The 22141-nt window shown below is 32.2% G+C and overlaps 3 protein-coding genes across 5 annotated transcripts; 2 read left to right on the forward strand and 1 right to left on the reverse strand.

Moving 5' to 3' along the window:
• Positions 1 to 3870: 3870 nt before the first annotated feature.
• On the forward strand, positions 3871 to 4362 carry LOC104645845 (dof zinc finger protein DOF1.5). The gene has a single exon (XM_010318507.4). The coding sequence runs from the start codon at positions 3871 to 3873 to the stop codon at positions 4360 to 4362; it is 492 nt and encodes a 163-aa protein (XP_010316809.1).
• Positions 4363 to 8739: 4377 nt separating this feature from the next.
• On the reverse strand, positions 8740 to 10164 carry LOC101257429 (major pollen allergen Lig v 1-like). Its single transcript, XM_004233029.5, has 2 exons — positions 9993 to 10164; positions 8740 to 9143 (listed from the first exon to the last, which is right to left on the reverse strand). Exons 1-2 carry the CDS (start codon positions 10162 to 10164, stop codon positions 8788 to 8790), a joined length of 528 nt encoding a protein of 175 aa, XP_004233077.1. The 3' UTR covers positions 8740 to 8787.
• On the forward strand, positions 10135 to 22096 carry LOC101247092 (lipid droplet phospholipase 1). 3 transcript variants are annotated; one of them, XM_019212293.3, is made up of 12 exons: positions 10792 to 11260; positions 14001 to 14181; positions 14788 to 14932; positions 15808 to 15875; positions 16032 to 16102; positions 16837 to 17100; positions 18456 to 18619; positions 18708 to 18763; positions 18893 to 18945; positions 21312 to 21480; positions 21577 to 21674; positions 21753 to 22096. In XM_019212293.3, exons 2-12 carry the CDS (start codon positions 14094 to 14096, stop codon positions 21867 to 21869), a joined length of 1293 nt encoding a protein of 430 aa, XP_019067838.1. In that variant the 5' UTR covers positions 10792 to 11260; positions 14001 to 14093; the 3' UTR covers positions 21870 to 22096. The 3 variants fall into 3 exon arrangements, with proteins under 3 accessions (XP_025885159.1, XP_004233040.1, XP_019067838.1); XM_026029374.2 differs by lacking the exons at positions 10792 to 11260; positions 14001 to 14181 and adding an exon at positions 10135 to 10273; XM_004232992.5 differs by lacking the exon at positions 14001 to 14181 and having other exon boundaries at positions 10764 to 11260.
• The last annotated feature ends 45 nt before the right edge of the window (positions 22097 to 22141 follow it).

Genomic DNA, 22141 nt, shown 5'->3' on the forward strand with positions numbered 1-22141 from the left:
TAACACTATAATCTTGAAAATTTAAAAGGTACTCTTATTACTTTTTTTTATTTTATTAGTAATTTTATGAACTGAAAGCTACTCAGACACACCACATTTACTAGAATTTCTGATTGATTTTGAAAAAAGATGACATAATAAAAGTCATAAATAGAAAAATATTAATAGATGCTTGAAAAGCAAAGACTTTGATTAAAGAAAAAAAAAGCCAAAAGGAATAGCATTTATTTACCATAACAAGCATCCAACTTTAAAGTATAAAATTATCCTCTTTTTTGGTTTCTCCAAAAATATCTCTCAGTTCTTATCTCTTTTTATGACTTCTCTTTTCCCCTTCATTTAAGTTAAGTCAATGATTTTTCCGTTAGTTTAGGGGGCAAAACTTTTTTTTCTACTTTTCCTATTATTTTTTTTATTTAACTTTTTAAGTTTCGGCTTTTTACATAATTTATAAGTATGACTTTTAATTTGACTTTATCAAATAAGTATGTTCTCAATTTAATTTTAAATGTGCACAAATAGATACATAAATTTGTATAACATTAAACAGGTAATCACAAATATTCTATATAGGACACCATGTAGGAACAAATTTGCCACTTATGGTGCTACGTAGGACTAATATGTCCATTTTTTTAATTTTCTTCAAATTTAAATGTTTACTTATGCATACCCAAAATTAAAAAATTATAATCATTTACTGACGTTAAATTATATGCCCCTCCCTTAAGATTACATTACTTTTATACTTTGACCACTAAATATGTTACAAAATCATGTACAAATAATATCATGACATGTGTCGTTACCTTCAAAGGAAGATAATTCTACCCGTTTACATGGAGGTTTTTTTTTTTTAAACTCAGTATCAATGAGTGGCGGAGCCACCTTATGCTTAGGAAATGTCATTTTTTATTTTAAAAAAAATTGTATTATTTAGTCAGACTAAAATTTAAAATTCATATAAATATATAATAATTGTTGTGAATCTATTTTTATATGTTTTAACACTTCTTAACAAAATTTTGTAACTCCAGTATTGTACATCATCATCATTGTTAAATGTTGGTACTAATTATAAAGACATAAAGAATGTGTGGTGTGCATTACATTATATGCAATCATGTCTAATTAACTTCTTTTCTTTCCTTGCTCTAAAGAAGAAAAGACTGTTGAATGAATGATGAGGGACTACAAAAGAAATGAAAGTACTCAAACATTGGGATTCATATATATATATATATATATATATATGGAAAAAATCCATATATATGGTTGATTAAGATTAGAAAAAAAGATAATTTTGATTCCATCAAGAAGTTAGACCAATTAAGGTAAGCAAATTGTAATGTTCTAGTATGGTTGATGAATTTTTTTTTTTTGTCTATCGAACAAAACAACTTAAAATTTGTTTAAAAAAGATAAAAGTTGGTCAAAAACTTTTTCGAGGATTTTCCTTTCAAACGCCACCAAAATGTATCCAACTTTGCTGACACCATATAACATTATCATCGATTTTGATCTTATTTAAGCATAGCCTTATTAGTAGATCATAATATTAATGATATCCACAAGTTATCTGCCTACAAAAAACTATTTTTAAATTTTTAAAAAAATAATCATACTTAGGACTTAACTTAGGAGAGGGTAAGGATTGGAATTTTAGACGAATGTGCGTCTAATTAATTAATATGTACTATTATTCAAATTTTTAACCATCAAATTTACTTTATTTAGTTAATGTAAATAATGGAATAACCATAATACTATATCTAATAAAATTTTATAAATAAATTATATAAAGAGATTTTATTATGGATATAAATATTGAAAAACGTTATATAAAAATAAAATCCACACAGATAAATTGGACGAAAGAAATTTGGGAAAAATATATTAGAGCTTCACCCTTAAGGATTAAATGTCATGAACATGAGGTGTCAGTATAATCTCAATCTTGATTAAATAAAAGAAATACTTTATAGACAAAAGCTAATCCAGATTTGATATTAAACTAAACATTAGAAAAGACCTCTTTTTTTTTTTGTAGCTTTATCTCTTTTTTTAATTAATTTTACCCCCTTATCATTTATAATAAAATAATTCCCACTTTTTTGAAAAATATAAGCAACCTACCTGGTGTAGGTCCCAGTTCATGGAGACTTTCAACACAAGAAGATGACGTGGAATAATGATGTGGACAAAAAGTTCAGCATCAACTTTTTTAGCCACCCCAACCTCATATCATATAGTATTAGTATATAGTATATGATAGAATAAAGAATAAAAAGAAAAAAAAGAAGATTATTTGTTGCTCATGGCGGCTCCCTTTTTCCTTTTATTCTTTTACTGGAAATTTACACCTTACTTTATTCCTTTTTTGCACTTTTTGCTCCCCTAATTATATCTATCACACGTATATCGTTACTAACCTATTCATATACTTGAGAAAACAATTAGAAGTATTTTACCTTTTTTATATATAAAATTAAAAGTAAGTTTTTTTTTTATATCAAACGTTATTCACTACGTCTTAATTTACATGATATATTTTTATTTTTCAAGAGTTAAACAGTTTAATTTTAATTGAAATACTTATTAGAATTTTTTAATTTTTTTAAAAAATGAAATTTAAATATTTATAAACTATGTAAAAGATAATATTAATTACAACATTTAAAAGATATATAAAAATTTTATAATAAAAATAAACTTATTTAAATTTTGAAATTGAAAATATTGTCACATGGCATGAAGTCCTATATCCATTTTATTTGATATTTTTTAATTTAATTATATATATTTTTATTTATATTAAGATTTTTAAATTAAAATTATGCATAACAAATCAAAATACTTGGTTAGTGTTCTGGTTTTGAACGTGTCATATTCATTTCTGTAAAACAAATGTTTTGATAAAAATAACATACAAAATATTTGAATAAAACTTTTGTTAAATACATAAAATATACCATTATTTTTTTTTAAAAAAGGATTAAAATACATTTCATTTAAAGAGTTGCAGCTTTACATAAAGTGACCTTTTTTAGATAAAGAGTTGTATAAAGTCATTGGACAAAAAATCATACACAAAGCTTGGGAAATCATACTACACTGGCCTCTAAAATCCCCCATTTCATTTCTATGCTTTTAATCAGGATTATGATGGCTCTTTTTTGGAACTTTTTATTTAAATTTTCTAACATTATACTCCTTCTCTTTTTAATCAGTTTCAAGAAAAAGTCATATTCTCTTATATGGTAAATATTTAAAGGTATAATATAGAAAAGTGAATTTATATTTTAATATAACTATTTTGTAAACGATAATTTGATAAACATTTTAAAATCTTCATATTTTTTCTAAAGTTTGTGTTCGATCAAATATTCCTACAAAAAATAAAACGGAGGAAGTAACATATTTTTAACTTTATCCAACACAGTAAATTTATAATCAGAGTAGTAACACTGGCAATATAAAGTTTCAACCATGAACTTTTTCTTTCTTGACTTAACCCTCCTTTTTCTATTACCAAAGAAAAAAAACTTGCCCTTTTTCTCTCTCCTTTTTCTTCTATACTTTTTATATTCTTCATATAGATCTCTTTTCTCCCACTCTATCATCTATGAACTTTTTTCCTCCCCTATCTAGCCCCCCCCCCCCCCCCCCGCAATACCCTCCAACCTCTACAACTCACTTTTACACTTTTTTTCCCTTTTAAAGTACACATACATATACACATCTCTACCTATATATATACACACACAAATCAAACTCCTTTGGCCTTATAAGTTGATTCCTCTCTACATCAAAACATATACAAACATTCACTTGCCTCTAGTCTACCCCCACCAAAGGCATCAAGAAAATATGGCTGAAGTTCAAGAAAGTCCCATCTCTCAAGGCATCAAATTGTTTGGTGCAACAATAGAAATTCAAGAAAAACAAGCCAAAGCTACTCATCAACCAACAAACAAAGTTGTTGTTGATGATGATGATGATAATGATCAAGAAAAAAGGCCAGACAAGATCATCCCTTGCCCTAGATGTAAAAGCATGGAAACAAAATTTTGTTACTTCAACAACTACAATGTTAACCAACCTAGACACTTCTGCAAAGGTTGTCAGAGATATTGGACGGCCGGTGGAGCCCTACGGAACGTGCCCGTAGGAGCCGGCCGTCGCAAAGCCAAGCCACCATGCGGGCCCGGCCCGCATGGCGACTTGGCTGACGGTTGTAATCTATTTGATGTGGCTAATCAGCTTGACTTTGATGGATCAGTGGTGGCTCATGAAGATCAATGGCATCTTTTTCCGGCAGCTAAGAGGAGGAGAAGCACCTCCGATAGCCAATCTTATTGATTCCCTCTTTGTCGTTTAGTAATTATATATTTTATGTACGTGGAATTAGTAAATGGTTAATTAATTAAAAAAAAAGAAAAAAACATTTGCAGGCTGACTTTACTTTCCTTGATTGTATATACAAGCTGTCTTTAATTAGTTAAACAAAGTTGGTCTTAATTAAGAAATAGTATTACACTGATTTATATCTTAATCAATCATGTTGATCACGAGTTGAGGGACAAGATAGCATGCCACCCAACCCATCATAAAAGGTCCGACATACACTTGTTATTATCATATTCGTCCAATAATTATATTGCATCTCCCTTATTTTGGGTGACTTTATATTATAACTCTCTTTATGGAGTAATATATTTTAGTTGTAAAAAAAAAAGGTTTTAATTTACTGGGTTATTGGTAATAATCATAGAAAAAAATAGTTGGATAAAGATACATTGATCATATCAAAGGAAGTTTGAGTTCTTCAAAGTTTATGAGTATTGTATAGAAAAGAATAATTTCAAATATTTCGCAAATTTACTGTATAAATGGTGGTGAAATTGAGTAAAAGATATAAAAAAATAATATACATGTATATATATATATATATATATATTTTTAAATTATTATTATTATTATTGTTATTATTGTAGGGTAGGATATATTGGAACAGAGAAGGCCGGATTAGCTAGGGAGTACTATATTATATCATATGCACCTACGTGAAAAGATACCTCGAATGTATACATTATTAATAAGAGAGTATATAGTTCCATTATTGCTGATATAATTGAATATGTTAATTATATTTGGCTAAATATGTTATAGTATGTATATGGAAGTATACCTCTACGAGAAGACTAATATATAAGAAATAAAGACAAATTCCGAAACCTAAAACTGACTAATAATTGAGGTCAAAGTGCCCAATAATAATATAGTTTAGTGATCAATGAAGTGATTAAAAATCATGGTAAGTAGTCATGTGTTGGCATACGTCTGGCTGCACAGTTCTAATGGTATACATTTGAGTCCATAATTGTATAGAGTATTAGAAATAAATGTGATATGTGGGCAAGTTAGATGTTAATTAGCCCGTGGAAAAACAAATGAATGGTGATTCTATTTTTAGATGATCCGTGCGTTACATATGTGATTACACTTAATAGTTGAAATATTGCAAAATTTGTATAAAATAAGAACGGAAAAATATAATTTATTGTACGATGGAAATTTTTCCATTTTCAGATAACAAGAGATTGTTCTAAAAACATGTTGAGAACAATTTTGATATAATTGACTCTTAAAAGGCTAAAAACGAATAAGGAATTTGAAACCAGAGGGAATATTTCTTCTTTCTTGTTCATGATTTTTCTTAGAATAGTGGTGGAATTGTTTTCAATCCAAAAGTGACATGAGTGTTATGGAATTATTCCCAACTTCCAAAATATGCATTGTTTCAAATTTCTTTCCTATATATTCTCTTTTGAAGAAGCTTTGAGGAGCCTAGATCTCTAAGGTCGGTGCTTACAATGAAATAGCATCTATTAAATATTTTTAAATCACATATTTTAAAAAAATAGTTATTGTTATAAATTTTCATTTTATCTCTTTGAAAAATTTATGAGAATAGCTATGATTATTTACTATGTTTAGGGGAATAAACTTCCAACGGAAAACCAAAAGAGGATTTTTATAATTTAGGAAGAAAACAAAATAACTGCACATGTACAGTTGTAGAATAAAGAAATATTGAAATTCCAATGAAGCCCCTCTATACACATTATTCTTGTTTTTTGTTTAAATTTATTTGTCTAAAATTATTGCCTCTAATATTCTAGAGCATATTTAGTTATTTCAACCTTAAAGTATTTCTTTTGTGTGTGTATAGAATCAGAATTAGATGCCACTTGATGGTGAGTTTTATTCACACAAAATACAATTTTATCAGAAAAATATGGGGGAAAAGAAGGTACCCTTAAAATGTGGGGAAAAAAATACTCCTAATAATTGAATCAACTTTCTAATAACGTGAACATTTAAATAATAAAATCGACAATTCAACATGTTCCTAAATTCAGATCTCCCTTTAACCTATCTACAAGATATTTTCATGTGCTTAATATATTGAAAATGAATTAATCCTATATATGAGATGGTTCTGAGATAGATAATCAATCAATAATACATAATAATTCTAATGAATAACCTATTTTTTAAATTTTCAAAATTCCAGTACATACTGGTAATTCAGGATATATATATATATATGAATTTAATCAGAAGCATCATATTATAATTTAATTATTCTAATTTTTTTTAGCGCATTAATAAGATAAAATACTAGCCCGCAGACCAAAATATCATACAAAATCCATTAATCTAATCATGGAATATATAGAATTCTGTGAGAATATAATAGTAATCTATAGTTTCCCGTTCTAAATAAATGGTACAATATTTTAGTTTTTGTTCTATATATGTTACGTTCTATCAATTCAATATCGAAAAATAAATAAATTAGTTTCATGATAATAAGGAATAAATTGCGCATGTACACAGTCTGGTGAGGGTATTTTGGTAAGAAAACGTAGAGGAGCTGCTGTATATACTTGTACATCACTAATTTTTCTGCCGTTTAGAGTAATAATTGCTATTCTGGGATAATCAGGATATAAATTACAATCTTCTTTTGAGCTACTTACCAATTTTACCCCGCAACTCTCATTTTTGTGTCGTCCTTGTATAATTATACGGTATTTTCCCATGGAATTGGTCATGGCTGATGAAATTAACGTCTCTTTTTTAGTTTTGAGGCGATGGCACTGCAATTGTACGCGTGCACCTACATTTGATTAATGTCATATCTTGAATTCGTCTTTTAACAATTAATAAACTTCTACAAATATCTAATAATACCTGGTAAAAGCTCACTAAAATTGGATTGAAATGCGGAACGACAAGGATCACAATAGACAGTTCCTTCTATAATGAGTTTGGACCCCTCAATAATCCTCAAAAAGGACAATAAATAAATAACACTAGCAATCAAGATTACATGAGCTGATTTTCCCATTTTATGTCCCTTTTTTTTTATATAAAAAAAAATGTATTCTCTATATATTTTTTGATTTTGCGAGATAGAAAGCTATGATAGGAAGTATTGAATATATGGAACTTAGTATTTTTGAAGTCTATATATGTATTTTGATAGTTACTTTATTTGGTTATTGTTGTGTTTTTGTGGTGAGGAATTAGGTCCTGCTGAAAGTTCGAAAAAGAGTGGCTATTTAATCAAAATACAACATATTTCTAGCTGAAACTCCAGCATATAGGCTGGAGTTTGAAATTTTGACTTAAGAGAACTTTGCAGTAACTACTCTTTTGGAGAAACTCTCATTGATTGAACTCAAATGGCTGATTATTACAAGTGTAGGAAATGATATTTATACTCTAATTTGTAACTAAACTCCTTCTAACGTATAGAAGATAGTTTGTTAACAACTAATCAATACAAAAGGACTGATCTACCCTTGATCATCTTAATGACATTAACTAACAACTTCATTATTCTCATATGTCATGAATGACCACTAGAAAATTACAAAAAAATCAATGAAACATTAATAAGGTACCAAAAAGAGGTAATCTCCTTGTTTCAATTAATTAGTAATTTTTTTGATTTGTTTTATGAAAAATGTCTCCTTTCTTTTTGCGGAAATGTTCTCAATCTATTTTGAAAAAGAATTTCTTTTTTTTAAAAAAAATAAAAAATAAAATCTTTAGTTAACTTTTCAAAATAACATGTTTAAGATCACAAAATTAAAAGAACATTCTGATACATTCTATATATGATTTTTTAGTTTAAGATTATAAAATTTAAAGATTTTTTTTTGGTTTTGTTAAATTTCATATCAAATTAAAATTAGATAAATAAATTATAACGAAAATACCTGATGCTGTTGCTGCTAATAATCGTGGTATTTTTGGTTCACGAATGATGATGGGTATTTTATATACTACGTACTTATTGTTTTATTTTCTTATTGGTAAAATACATTAAAATATTTGAGCCTTGAATGAAAATTTCCAAGTCCGAAGCTCCAAGGAATAAAGTTTAGGAACCTCTCAAGCCTCAAAATCAAAATACAAACTAACACAAAATTACATAAAAATGATTAAATGACCATATCGTCCTTGATTAAAGTTTGTATATATATAGATGCAAAATTAATGACAGAACAAATAAAATAAATGTAAGATAATATTTAGAATCTGTTTGAATTGACTTATTTTAATTACTTTTTTAGAGCTTATTAAAATTTGACTTTAAAACTATATGATAAAAATAAACTAAAAATCATAAGTTAGAGATTTTAGCGATGAAGTCAAAAGTCGATCCAAATAGACTCTCAGTGTTATTGTAATTTAATTTAAAATCGTTTAGGCCTGGTTAATATCTTTAAGTTCAGGGAGATATTCCATTTCCTTGAATTCCTGTTGACATTCTGGTGCTACTTTTTTGGTCAAGAAAAAGAGTGGATTGGATTCACGATTCTTTCCAGCAATGCCATTTTTGCTAGTCAGTGTAACTCTTGATAATTCCCTGGTATGTCCTTCAGTTGGGATCTCACTGCAATCTTCTTTTGGACTTTTTATCAAATATGTCTCGCAGATTTCGTTCTCATGATCACCTTCAATCAACATGTGGTAATATCCAGTGGAGTTAGTCGAGGCTGTCACAGTTATTGTGACTCGTTCAGTTTCGGGGTGTCGGCATTGCATCCCCACCCTCGCATCTGCATGTGTACATACAAATTAAATTGTTTAGTGCAAATCTAAACATTACAATTTACAAATGAACTCATTTATTCACCAACATAAATTATTATTTTCAACTCCAACTATGAATTTATATGCAACTTTTATCATTTTTGTGCACTTCTTTTGAAAGACATATATAGTTTGTTTAAATTGGCTTTTAAAAAGAGTTTTTTTTTTAACGTAAAAATTTAAACTTTTGTTATTAATTTTTTCATAAAAGACAAAAAAGATAAGGCAACAATCTGTATGTCCATCTAAATAAGGCCTTAATAGCTTTAATAATTTTAAACGGAATATATATCTTGAGATGATAATTAGAATGAACTAGAATTTTCTACCTACTAATTTATTATATATATGATAGATAATCTTAAATCGTGGTATAACTTTTTCCTAATTTTAGATTATAATCTCAATCAAACACGAAATAAATTATATTGGACAAGTCAATTAATCCATCAAAAGCAACAACCTTTAAAACTAGTTGTCTTAATTACCTTTTATCAATGTTTTATCTCTCCAGAGAAGACATGTGTCATGTAGGAAGGAAATTTTTTTAAATTTGTCCAATTATCTCTAGAAAAAAACAAATTTCTTAACGAGGAAAACAACTTTTCTAATAAAGATAAAATTAAAAAAAATAAGCTCATTATCTCTTCTCTACTCTTCTTGAAACCCACAATCGCATTCTATCCCACCATCATAATAATTTGCTAACTTACCTATAAATGCTCTTAAAATGATAATTTTGTATTAAATATACTCTAAAAATTGATCCAATAATAACAATATTATTTGAAAAAGTATTTCTTAAAAAAACATACCTACAACTGGCTCACTAAGATTGGTTTTGAATATGGAGCGACAAGGATCACAATACACCATTCCTTCGAGAATAAATTGATACTTATCAGATTCTTCATTGGCTTGAGTAATCCCTAATAGGGAGAACAAGCAAATAGCACTAGCAATAAAGATTATGGTTGATTTTCCCATTTCTCTTCCTCCTTTTTTCTCTCAAAATATATATATTTTTGGCCTTTCCTTGTTTCTTTCTGCAGGTTGCAAAATCGAAGTTAGAAAGCACCTTTCTTTGTTTGTCAAAGTAAGCAACCTACAATCTTGAAGGAACGCTTTATATATATTTTTATTATTTTGGCAGTTATTTTTATTAGGTTGTTATTTAATTGTAGTCGTTTTGTGGTGAGGAGTTTGTTTCCACTGGAAGATAAAAAGGCATTCCTCCTATTTTAACTCTTGTTCTTTAATTTTTGTTTCCCAATATATCTCCCTTATACACACATAAAAAAAAATAAATAAAAAAAATAATCAAATCAATGTTTTATGTTAGTCTGGTCATATGCTAAAAGACCAACAGAAAATTTAGGAAAATTAAAATATTGTAAAAAATAATAATTAACTTAAAAGAGTAATTTCACCAAAATATTTACTAAATTATCCATAATTAAATTGCGTAGTAAGCATAGTATCAATTTCAACGCATGTCTTTTAGTCACGGCAGTAAATATTTTTATTTATGTTAAAATAGAATATAGGTCAAAACAAGTATATAAGAAGTCTTAAAAAAATAAAATAAAATTCAAATAGTTACTAGTAAAATGTAAAGATTATTCCTAACATTGCCCAAGGTGCTTGTGGAGAGGAGAGTCGTAAGAAAAGAAGACAACGAAAAATGGAATTACTACCCTTTTTAGCTGTTTCTGAGTAGAAGAAGTTCAACTTCAACATCAATGTCTAATAAAAAGCAGAGGAGGATATTGAAATGGTGGTTGGGTGTTGCTGGATGTTGACATAACATACTGACTTTGCTTAGAGTGATTTGCGCGGAGGAAAAAGGAAAACAACAAACAGAATCCCCAAAAGGTCCTCTTCTCTTTCTACACTTGTTGGGTTATCCCATAGCCATATATATATATGGCGTCATCAGCGACAGTACTTCATCATTATTCTCCTCGCCCTTCTTTCTCTACCAATTCTTCTTCTTCTTCGTCATCTTCACCTTCCTCCTCCTCATCTTCTTCCTCTTTTGATCAACGGCGATGCTTTAATTGGAAATTTCTCTGTTTTTCTGGTAAATCTTTTCATTTCTCTATCTCTTTCTTTTTGACTTTGCAAATTGATCCAACTTCGATTTTTTTGTCTATTGAATTGAAATTGAGTGAACCCCTTTGTCTATTGAATTGAAATTTGTGCCTATTTTGGATCGTTTCTATTTTAATTAGTAGATTAATTGATTCCTGTTTATGATTTGTCTGATTTATCTTGAAAAAGAAGTTACGGGTGTTTTCAGTGCATATTGATTGGTTTGGTGGTTGAGTACTGAAGTTAATTGTAATGAAGATGGATAGAAATGCTAAAATACACAATCAAACCCTTTCTTATTGAGCAATTTGATTTTATCTCAAAGTAGAGTGTTGAATAAAAAAAGGGAGTAGCTCGTAGATATTTGCAGGTCAGATATGGAAAAATTATCACTGAATCAATAGTTCTAGATTGATTTTTCCTGTTCTTACGGATTTTTGGAGTTGTCTAATGTGAAAGAGGGACTACCATTTGGATTTGCCATCTCTTAAGGTTTCTTTTTTGGACACTTATATTGCGAAGGAAATGAAAGGGAAGTCGTATTTTATATTAACTTCTTGATTCTAAGGTGAGAGGACCTTGCACTGGACATTTAGTTGATTTCTTGCGGTAGAAATCACTTTAGAGATGGCTTTTGAATTGGATTGAACTGACCATGAGCTTGCAACTGTTGGAGAGTGCAATGGCTTTTGAATTGGATTGAACTGACCATGAGCTTGCAACTATTGGAGAGTGCAATGTAATTAACTTTCCAATCAAATATTTGGGGCTCCTGCTAGTGGAAAGGTTCAAATTGGGGAAATGTGGTCACCGGTGGTTCAAAATTTTTGGGTAGAAGAAAATCTACTTACAAAAAGTTGGATAAGATCATTTTAATAAAGGCAACATTATCAAATACCAACCCACGTGATATCCTCATTTCTTATCTTTGTTTCAGTTAGTATGAGATTGGAGAAATTAATGGTAACTTTTCTCTGGGATGGTACAAAAGGGAAAAGAAAGTATCATCTTGTGATTTTTTTAATGACAAGGGAAACCCGCAGCCGCTGTCCTTTGGGTGTGCACAAGGTAAAACCCCTGCTCCTATGCAATAGCTCGCAAACTACATAGGAGTGGTAACCGCACTAGGCAAGCCCCGTGCGACGAGCTCGATCTAGAAGACAAACCCTTGCTTTCGCTGGCAAGGAGTTTCGAACTTGAGACCTCCAACATGGAAGTCCCAAGCCCAAACCACTGGGCCACCCCGAAAGGGTAGTACCATCTTGTGAATTGGGAAAGGGTATGACCCACCATTGGAAGTAGTAGGGGTTGGGAAAATTGGATGCTAGATATCTTAAAAAGATCATTGTCAGGAAAATTGTTATGGAGATTTGCCAACAAAGGGGGAGGTATGTGGAAGTATAAATAAGGTGGTGACCAATATTGGTAGTTCGTGAAGGAAGTAACGCCATCTTATAGGAAAAATCGATGGAAGGAATGAAGCACAAGATGGACTTTTGCAAAGTTCATGGAATATCAAAATCTGAAATATGAATCCAGTTCAGTTCTGGCTAAACTGCTGATGTGGGATAACACTTTGAAAGATGACTTCCTACACCTGGGCCCTGGCTGGCAACAAGGAGGTTGTAGTAGCTGAGATCCTAGAACTCACGGACACATTTATTTTGGAATATAACTTCTAAAGGACCACTACAGTATTGAGAATATGACAAGGTGGAGCTGTTTCTACTGAGGTTGTATATTCACGCATAATACAGGAAAACAGGTGGTATGATTTGAGAGGGATGCCTTGGAAGCACTGCATTGTCAAACCGTATTATAGGCTATGTTGCTCGGACTCTTCAAAAGTTTCATCTGGTGCATGGTGGATCCTTCAAAAGTTGTGCAATTTTGGAGGATTTGACACGGGTGTGGTCGGAGCAACTTAGATTATAGGTACTGAATCAGAGAAGGGGAGTTCAAGCTCAGAAGTCAGACCTTTGTGGAGAGGTTTATGAAAGACAAGGCAGCAAAGGAGATGTCATTCTTCATCAAGTTACGCAACTTAAGAAGCAATATTGGTTGTGGCCAATAAAAAGAGAGATTGTATAACAATTTTATCAATAGCAAAAAGAACAAAAAAGCTCTAAGGTACATTGCGCCTTTAGGCGCAAATAAAACATGGGTTTAAATGGAAAAAAGTGCAAGGGGAGAAACAGGACAAATACATACTCCACCTGTCCCAATTTATGTGACATACTTTTGTTTTTAGTCAGTCTCAAAAAGAACGATATATTTTCATATTTAGTAATAATTTAACTTTAAAATATCCATTTTACCCTTAATGAGATGTCTATGACTTGTTTTAGATCACAAATTTCAAAAGTCTTTCTTTCTTTAACTCCATGCCAAGTCAAAGAACATCACATAGATTGGGTTGGAGGGAATTTATTTGTTTAGTCCAAGACTAATAATTATAAGCATGAATGACAGATATATTTTGTACTTTTGCAAAGACACTTACCATCCCCATACCACACTTGTGTGATTACACTGGGTTTGCTGTTATACTTTTGCAAAGACAACACTGTTTTGATGCATTTTTTATGCAATTTTTGGGGAAAAAAAGGTCAAGATATAGAGATACTTGCATGATAATTTTCTAAGTCACCAAATTCTTAATTTTAGACTGAAATATTATACAAATTTTAGTCAACATTTAAAAGAATTTCAAAGTTGGAATATTTTAGGACGTATCGGATGGACAATTCAAGGTGTAAGGTGGCGAACAACTCAAGGTGTAAAGAGTGAAGGGAGTGAACTACTAAGGTGTAAAGAGTGGAATGGATGAGTGCCTTGAGAAGTTAAGAGGCTGCCTCACCCTTAGTCTTGTGCAAATATTAGCTTCACCTTTGAGACATTGGTCAGCACGTAAGTGATTATGCTATTGTTTAATCAACTGGTGAGAAGGATATGTTTTAGTCATTGCCATATTGCTTGTGCTTATATAGTGGGAGCTGTTACTTGCTTCTATCCAATCCCTTACCTGAGGTTGCAATTTTAATAGCTCCATCTTACATATACTAGTCATTAGGGTTGAAACTGCTCCATTTTTTTCTAAATTTCCTGTTTCCACTTGAAGTTATCACTATTTCACCAACTTTTAGACTGAAGTTTGCTTTTTAGACAAATCATTACTGTTTGTTCAGTGCTTATATTCCAGACTAGAGCCATAGAATCTGCTCTACATTCTCCTGGTGGATTGTGCAATTGGAAATGATTTCATAAAAGGTTATGTCATTTATGCTCTTGTAGTGCCCTTGGTGAACATGTTTAGTCTCCTCTCTGGATTCTGATTGCAGTCAACTGTTTTCTGAATTTTGAATAGCCATGTAGTATATCTGAGTTAGTACATAGTTTTTTGCGTTCTTCTGCAAAATCCTTATTGTTGCTTACACTTCAAATGTGTTGGCATGTATGAACCCATTTTTTTTTTTGTAAATTGTTTGTTTGAGGATTTTTTCTGCCCGTCTGCAGGGATAAACAACATCTGTAGAAGTCAAAGCTTTAGAGCCCATGCAATGAGTACAACTGAAGGAGGTGTTATGTCTCCGAAAGTCTTGATGGATACTGGGGATGAACCTGAACATCTTCTAGTCCTTGTTCATGGCATCTTAGCAAGGTAGGGAGTTTTGTTTGCTCATCCTGGAAGGATGCTTTCACGTGTCTACAAAGTTTATATACATGTGTGTAGATATATGTATGTACATGCAATTGAAAAAAAAATGTAATGGAAAGTGAACATGATATCTCGCGAGATTTAGAAAACTGTAAGGAGTCTGGGTGTTGGGGTCAAAAAAGATAAAAGAAGACATAGAGGACAGTAGAAAGCATAAGAAGAAGAAAAAGGAATGAAGTCATATGGTTTGAATGTGAGCATACTAGTTAGTAATTAGCTGCTATTCTCCTTTTCTATATTTTGCAGGGCTGTTAATTTGAGTAGTCAATTTGCCTGTTAACCATGCTCAAACCTTGACTTTCTAAGTGCTCAAGCAAGGAAAAGCTTTAACATTGAGAAAACATTGCGACCAGAACCAAATAGCATTTTATTTTTTTTAAGTGACCTTTGGTATGGAAATATTATGTTCGAGTAGTAGTGCTACCTTGATATTAGGTTTAAGTGGTCTTACATTCTCACTTTCAACACACATCACATGGTTGGAACATCTCTTTTTCCCAGAGTATGAAACTTGACCTGAGCAAATCTCCAGGTGACATACATGTCTATATCAGTTTGTGTATCACTTTTATATTTCGCTCTTGAACATTCTTCCATGTTCTTGAGGTTGATTTTCTTCCTATTCCATGATCTGGTTGTCAAGGGTTGTGTCTGATGTTTGTGTATGGCCACCGTCTTAATTGCTGATATATCACCGATATCAGTCAATTAAGTACGCCTCAACCCCAAATAAATGTTCATAGCTTCCATAGTAGAAAATTTCTTCGTGAAAATTAACATGCTGCTGTTTGCATCACTGATCTTTCCAATGAATGCAGCCCAAGTGACTGGACATATGTACAAGCAGAGTTGAGAAGGCGGTTGGGAAGAAACTTTTTAATATATGGTAAATTTTTTGGTGCAACCTGTCCTTATATTCTCATGTATTTACTTTTTAATTTTCTAGGTTTTTCTTTCTTCAATTTTGCATGCTACACCAAGAAAGTAAATGCTGATATTCGAATTCCAAGAAGCTATCTGACTTTCTTTTTGTGGCGTCCAGCAAGTTCATGTAATACGTTCACTAAAACCTTCACTGGGATTGATGGAGCTGGAAAACGACTAGCAGATGAAGTGAGTATGTAAAAGGGTCACTGTGCTTAGTTGCGAGTTTGGTGCTACTGTGTGGTCTCATGGTGTAGGAAAGGTGGATATATTATTCTTGTTTGGTTGGGGCAGAAATATGATGCTACTAAGCTTTTTTATGTTTAGTTCTCTTTTAGGTTAACTAGGTTATTCTTTTAATTTGTATGGTTAGTGTTGGTTTTTGGTTATGGCAATACTCTATTCAAAGCAATAAAACCCTGACAGGTAGGTATATCCTACGGTGGTAGTTGCTGTTTAAGAAGTGTAGGTCAATGTAGTCAGTTTTGCAGCAAGTGAATAATAATTCAGCTCAGTACAATATTTGCTGAAAGATGTCCAGCTTTCCATCAGTGCATCACACAGATTTCTCTATTTTTCTAAAGTTGGCCACTATATATGCATATTTCCAACATAATTAAATAATTTTTTTTGTCGAAAGCTAGTTATTTCAGCCTGCATTCTGTATTCATCTCAGAAACTCGAGTTATGTCAAGGAAGTATATGAATGGTCAAACTTCACCTTTTTTTTACCAAATCCAAAAAAGAAAAAGTATATGAATGGTCAAATAGTTCCCACCCACACACTTCTGAGATGAAAACGTAACCCTCTTGAACCCGTGCTTATTAGGTGGCTACTTTCAAGTTTCCAATATATAGGTTGTGCTTACGGAGTGAAATTATGAACACTCATCCTCCTTATTGGAACTTTTGATTATGAACAGGTCAGGCTGGTTGTAAAGAAGAAAGAAAGCCTGAAGAAGATATCCTTTTTAGCTCATTCTCTTGGTGGATTGATTGCAAGATATGCACTTGGTGTACTTTATTCATCAGACAACTGTAATGAGCAGTACAATGATGCAGTCACTTCAACTAGTGCAAACCTCAAACCAGTATGCTCCTCAAATGTAGGATTGATTGCTGGCCTGGAGCCAGTCAATTTTATCACGTTGGCAACACCACATCTTGGTGTGAGAGGGAAAAATCAGGTCTGTTCTCATGGTACAATCTTATCACTTATGCATCAAAGAATCTTATCTCAGTGTTTCTTAAATGGGATGTTATTCTCCTTTTTAATTAAAGTAATTTACCTACTATACTTGTCCTTAAAAAGTAACTAGATTATGTCCATTACTGTTCCTTGTTTAGGGATTTCAGTTGTTTTTATGTATTTTAAATATTTATCTATATATCCTATTTTCTTGCTTTTAAATGTGTAAATCTCGTATTGGAGTCTCTACCTCAAAATTCTGAAACTTGAGTGGAATATTAGGTGCCAGTGGAGTAAAAACTTTAAAACGCTTGTATTAGTTCTAACTTAGAAGTTAAAATAAATCTTAATTGTAAATTGTTGTGCTTGGGTACCTCATGCATATATAACAGAGTGCTGTCAGTCATTTGTTTTTTTGGGGCATTTACGTAGTTTCTAAACAAATGTCTAGTAACAGTCATCTTTTCATTTGAGACGTCTTAATATATTTGATACCATTATATAAAATGGGACAGAGGCAAAGAAGTAAATTTTTTTGAATTCTTCATAAGAGTTAAGGCTTAGTGTGAAATACTAGAAAAGTTGATTCCATCAGCTTTTATTGTGTGCTTTATGAGGATAAAAGGATAGAAGCCTGTAGATATGCATGACTGTGAAAAAGCTTCTTGCATGGCATGCAACTGCTGGAAATTTTTGTAGTCCTCATCATCTTTGCAGAATATCCAAAAGATACTTGTTACTCCTATTTTACTTCTGTGTGGACCCTTCCTTTAATTGGTGCACAAATCTTAACAGGTATCAATGAAATGGCTAGAACTTTTCATTTACTATATTTTAATATCGTCTTCCAATATCAAATGTTGTTTCAAATAAGAGCACCATTTTAAGTGAAAGTTGGAAATTTATATTGTTTAATATTGAATGAGAGACACTATGCCAGTACTTGTTAACTTAAATAAATTATACAAGTGTTGATCAATATTCACAAGTAAAGAAAATGAAACATAACAGATTCTATTTTACTAAAGCAAATATCAGGAAAGAAAAGAACCATAATTAAACATTAAGCCACATGGTATAGCAAAAAACAAATGCCTTACCAGGCTGTCAATAAGTTGTGTGTCAAAAAACCTGAAGCCTGTTGTTGTCTGAGCTCATATTATCTTATGTATAAGGATATCATAATTTGTGACGCTAATGTTAGGTTGAATGAGTCTCTAAGTATTTTCTTGAATTTAAACTCTCAGAATTTGGATGGTATGTTATAATTAGTAGCTTATCTAGAAAAAAGTGTTATGATCACTTCGTAATGGCCCCTGACATCAGGAAAATTGATTAGCTTTTACTTTTCAGCTACCTTTTCTCTTTGGGTTGCCTATCTTGGAGAAACTTGCAGCACCTATAGCTCCTATATTTGTTGGTCAAACTGGTAGTCAGCTCTTCCTTACAGATGGCAAACCTACGAAACCACCTCTTTTGCTAAGGATGGCATCAGACTGTGATGATGGAAAATTTATGTGAGTAGAAATATCTCCACCAATCCTTGAATTAGCTGTTTTTCCATGCCTTTGTTTTTACCTTATGCCTGGAGTTTCCTTATTGCAGATCAGCGCTTGGTTCTTTCAAATGGCGTGTTCTTTATGCTAATGTCTCTTATGATCGTATCCTGTTGGATCTCAGTTGTTGTTTCTTCATTTAATTAGCAAAATCAATTCATTGATAAAGTTCATTCCAGTGCTTCTTCTCTCAATATTTTGAAGTGATTGCAGTGGTTTCTTGACATTATCTAGATATGGTCGGCTGGCGTACATCATCTATAAGAAGGGTGACAGAACTTGTCAAGGTGATTTGTGATTTACTATTCATTTGTTACTTTTATTGTCCATAAATGTAGGTCTGTGAATGTTGACAATTAGTCGAAGATAAAGACAGAAAAGGACATTCAAGTATAATTTTATTGGCTAAGCAATATTTACTCAAGGGTCCCGATCTAAAGTTTATTTGTCCAGATCTAATTGAAATTCCTGGGAAGAGGTATCCGGACAATATGAGACCTTTAGTTAGCCCAGAACAATAGGAAGTGCAAAGTAAAATTTATAAAGAGAACTGCAAGATTGCCCTTTATCAGAACTACTAATTAGTTTCATTTTGTTGGTACGATAATTAAAACTTAAAGCGCAATAAAGGTATATCAGATATGAGATGAAATAGCTTGAGTACCATAAACTGCCTTGCAGTAGTTGAACCAAAACCAGAAAATTTATCTATCAACTTATTTTCTACAGGAACCTTTGGTTTTAATGTTGCTTAGACAATAATAAAAACTTAAAGGCATATGCACATAACCTGCCCATGGGTAGGTAATCATCTCTTCATCCATGATAGCATGTAACTTACCTATATATGTTTTCTTTGTTGGGGATTAGACAAGGGAAATTACTTTGACACTTCATTTGCATCTTCTCATGAAACAAAAAAAAAACACCTTGATTTTATGTTTGATGTACTAAATTAGAATTGAGAAACTGTTACAGGTTTTAGAGTTTTACTTTATACAAGCTTCCTTTTTTAGTAAATTTGATTTCTCAAAAGTTACACTATGTTAAGAATGTGCCACCAATACTTACCCTTGGGGGTGGCCCAGAGGTTTGGGCTTGAGACTTCCATGTTGGAGATCTCAAGTTCGAAGCCTTTTGCCAACGAAAGCAAGGGGTTTGCCTTTTGGATCGAGCTCGTCGCACCGGGTTTGCCTAGTGCGTGTTACCTCTCCTGTGTGGTTTGCGAGCTATTGCATAGGAGCGGGGGTTTTATCCTGTGCACACCCAAAGGGTAGAGGCTGCAAGTTTCCCTTGCTTTAACTCTTAAAAAATAAATTAAAAAATGTGCCACCAAAACCCAAGGTAAGTTTTATAAAGTTGTTAGATCAGTTATGTTGTATGGGCGGAGTGTTGGCCAGTAAAGAGCACACTTCCAAAAGATGACAGTAACAGAAATGAGGATGTTGATATGGATCTGTGGACATACTAGGAGAGATAAGATTAGAAACGAAGATATTTGAGACAAAGTGGGAGTGACCTTCGTGGTTGACAAGATGAGCGAGGCGAAGTTGAGATTGTCCAGACACGTAAAGAGGAGAAGCATAAATGCCCTTGTGAGAAGGTGTGAGAGGTTGGCTATGGGGGGGGAGGGTATGAGGAGAGGTAGAAGGTAGGCCGAACAAGTATTGGGGAGAGTTGATTAGATAGGACATGATACACCTGCAATCTGATTTGATAGGACATGATACACCTGCAGTTGATTAGATTGGACATGATACACCTGCAGCTGATTAGATAGGACATAAGTCGAGCGTTGTCTACTTATCCGTATCAGTATTATTATTAATATTCTCCTACTATCTTATTCTTCAAGTTTACTGTTACTTCTTCACTACTGTATTTCCTTTTCTTACTGATTTTGATATGTTTTTCTTGAGTCTGGGGTCTATCTGAAATTACCTCTCTGCCTTCATAAGGTAGGGGTAAGGTTGCGCAAACACCACCCTCCCCAGACCCCAGATTACATTGGGTATGTAGTTACAATATTTTAAGTTAGAACTTGGTAGTTTTCCAGAGATGAAATGAACTTATATGATGGTGAGTTACTGTAATTCCCGGAGGAAAGAATGACTTTACTTTGAATGCAAAGAAGAAGTATTTAATTTATTGTTTTAGCCCTGGAAAAAAGTCTGTTGTAGTTGCCTACTGTCAGGCGAGAAATGAGATGCAATTGATCTTTACGTTGAGGGAGCTGTTCACTTCTCCTCAACTGGCTCTGCAAATTATGATTCTCAGCGCAGTTAGTCACTGACTTATATGTCTTTTTTCTTCATTCCCTAAATGATGAAGTGTATACTTAATGCAACTGACACTGATGTCTCTAGTAAATGGCAAAGTAATAGTTCACACTGTGCTCATTTATGGCTGGATATGTCTTATTAGTCTTCATTTCTAAGTATTTGCTTTGTCATGCATGCGTACTTGTGATTCTTATAGTTGGATGAATATAATACTCATAAAAGCATGGTGTCATGAAATCTTATTCTTGAGCAGGATTTTAGCTGTAGAACTCTGAAAAATAATGATCTTCTGGAAATAGAGTTTTCTCTTAGGAGTTCATTACACATCGATTTTGTTTGTGTACAATTCTAAAATTTTATTGAAATGGCAGCCTCCTTGGCGATCTTTGGATGGCTACAAACATGTAGTAGATGTGGAGTATTGTCCTCCAGCTTCATGCGAAGGACCTCATTATCCCTTAGAGGCAGCCAAAGCAAAGGAGGCAGCCCAAAATGCACCAAACACACAGAGGACATTGGAATATCATGAAAGCATGGAAGGTAATAGTACTAATAGATCTGTTTCTGTTTGTTGCAATGAATCTCAATGCCACTATCTCTATATCATACTAGAATCTTACTACTCTTTTCGAACAGAGGAAATGATACGTGGCTTGCAACAGTTGGGGTGGAAAAAAATTGATGTCAGCTTTCACTCAGCATTCTGGCCCTTTTTTGCGCATAACAATATCCATGTAAGTACCTTCCATATTCCATTTCCTTGTGTTCCTCCCGGTCTGGGTTCTAATTCGATCTCTGTTTTCTGGTGACAGGTGAAGAATGAGTTTTTTCACAATGCTGGAGTAGGAGTAATTGCTCATGTCGCAGACCACATAAAGCAACAAGAGATGCAATCCGAATCGACCTCCTTAATTACTCCTAGCTTGTAACTCATATAGTAGAAAGCAATCCAGCGTACATTTAAATGAAATCAAAACACTATCATTGATTGGAAATGTATATTTCTCAGAAAACTAGTGGTTTACTTGATTATAAGCCAGTTTTTTCGTTAAGCATATTCAAGATATATGTATAGTTATATGATTTTTGGTGGAGGGTGTTTAATTGACCACCCTTTGCTCCGTCACCAGTTTCAATAGGAAGACCGTTGATGTTAGCTTTGTACCCTGTATTTGTTTTTATCTATGACATATTATGTGAT

Source organism: Solanum lycopersicum, chromosome 2, assembly GCF_036512215.1.
Source record: "Solanum lycopersicum chromosome 2, SLM_r2.1".
In the NCBI taxonomy this organism is placed as follows: Eukaryota; Viridiplantae; Streptophyta; class Magnoliopsida; order Solanales; family Solanaceae; genus Solanum; species Solanum lycopersicum.

What these genes read in the sequence shown, in the direction of transcription:
- LOC104645845 (XM_010318507.4), top strand. Translation starts at nt 3,871, where the DNA reads ATGGCTGAAGTTCAAGAAAGTCCCATCTCTCAAGGCATCAAATTGTTT.
- LOC101257429 (XM_004233029.5), bottom strand. Translation starts at nt 10,164, where the DNA reads ATGGGAAAATCAACCATAATCTTTATTGCTAGTGCTATTTGCTTGTTC. An exon ending in TCTTAGTGAGCCAGTTGTAG is followed by an intron (nt 9,144 to 9,992) that starts GTATGTTTTTTT and finishes GTACACATGCAG; the next exon opens with ATGCGAGGGTGGGGATGCAA.
- LOC101247092 (XM_004232992.5), top strand. Translation starts at nt 11,104, where the DNA reads ATGGCGTCATCAGCGACAGTACTTCATCATTATTCTCCTCGCCCTTCT. An exon ending in GTTCATGGCATCTTAGCAAG is followed by an intron (nt 14,933 to 15,807) that starts GTAGGGAGTTTT and finishes CAATGAATGCAG; the next exon opens with CCCAAGTGACTGGACATATG. An exon ending in GGGTGACAGAACTTGTCAAG is followed by an intron (nt 18,946 to 21,311) that starts GTGATTTGTGAT and finishes TTGAAATGGCAG; the next exon opens with CCTCCTTGGCGATCTTTGGA.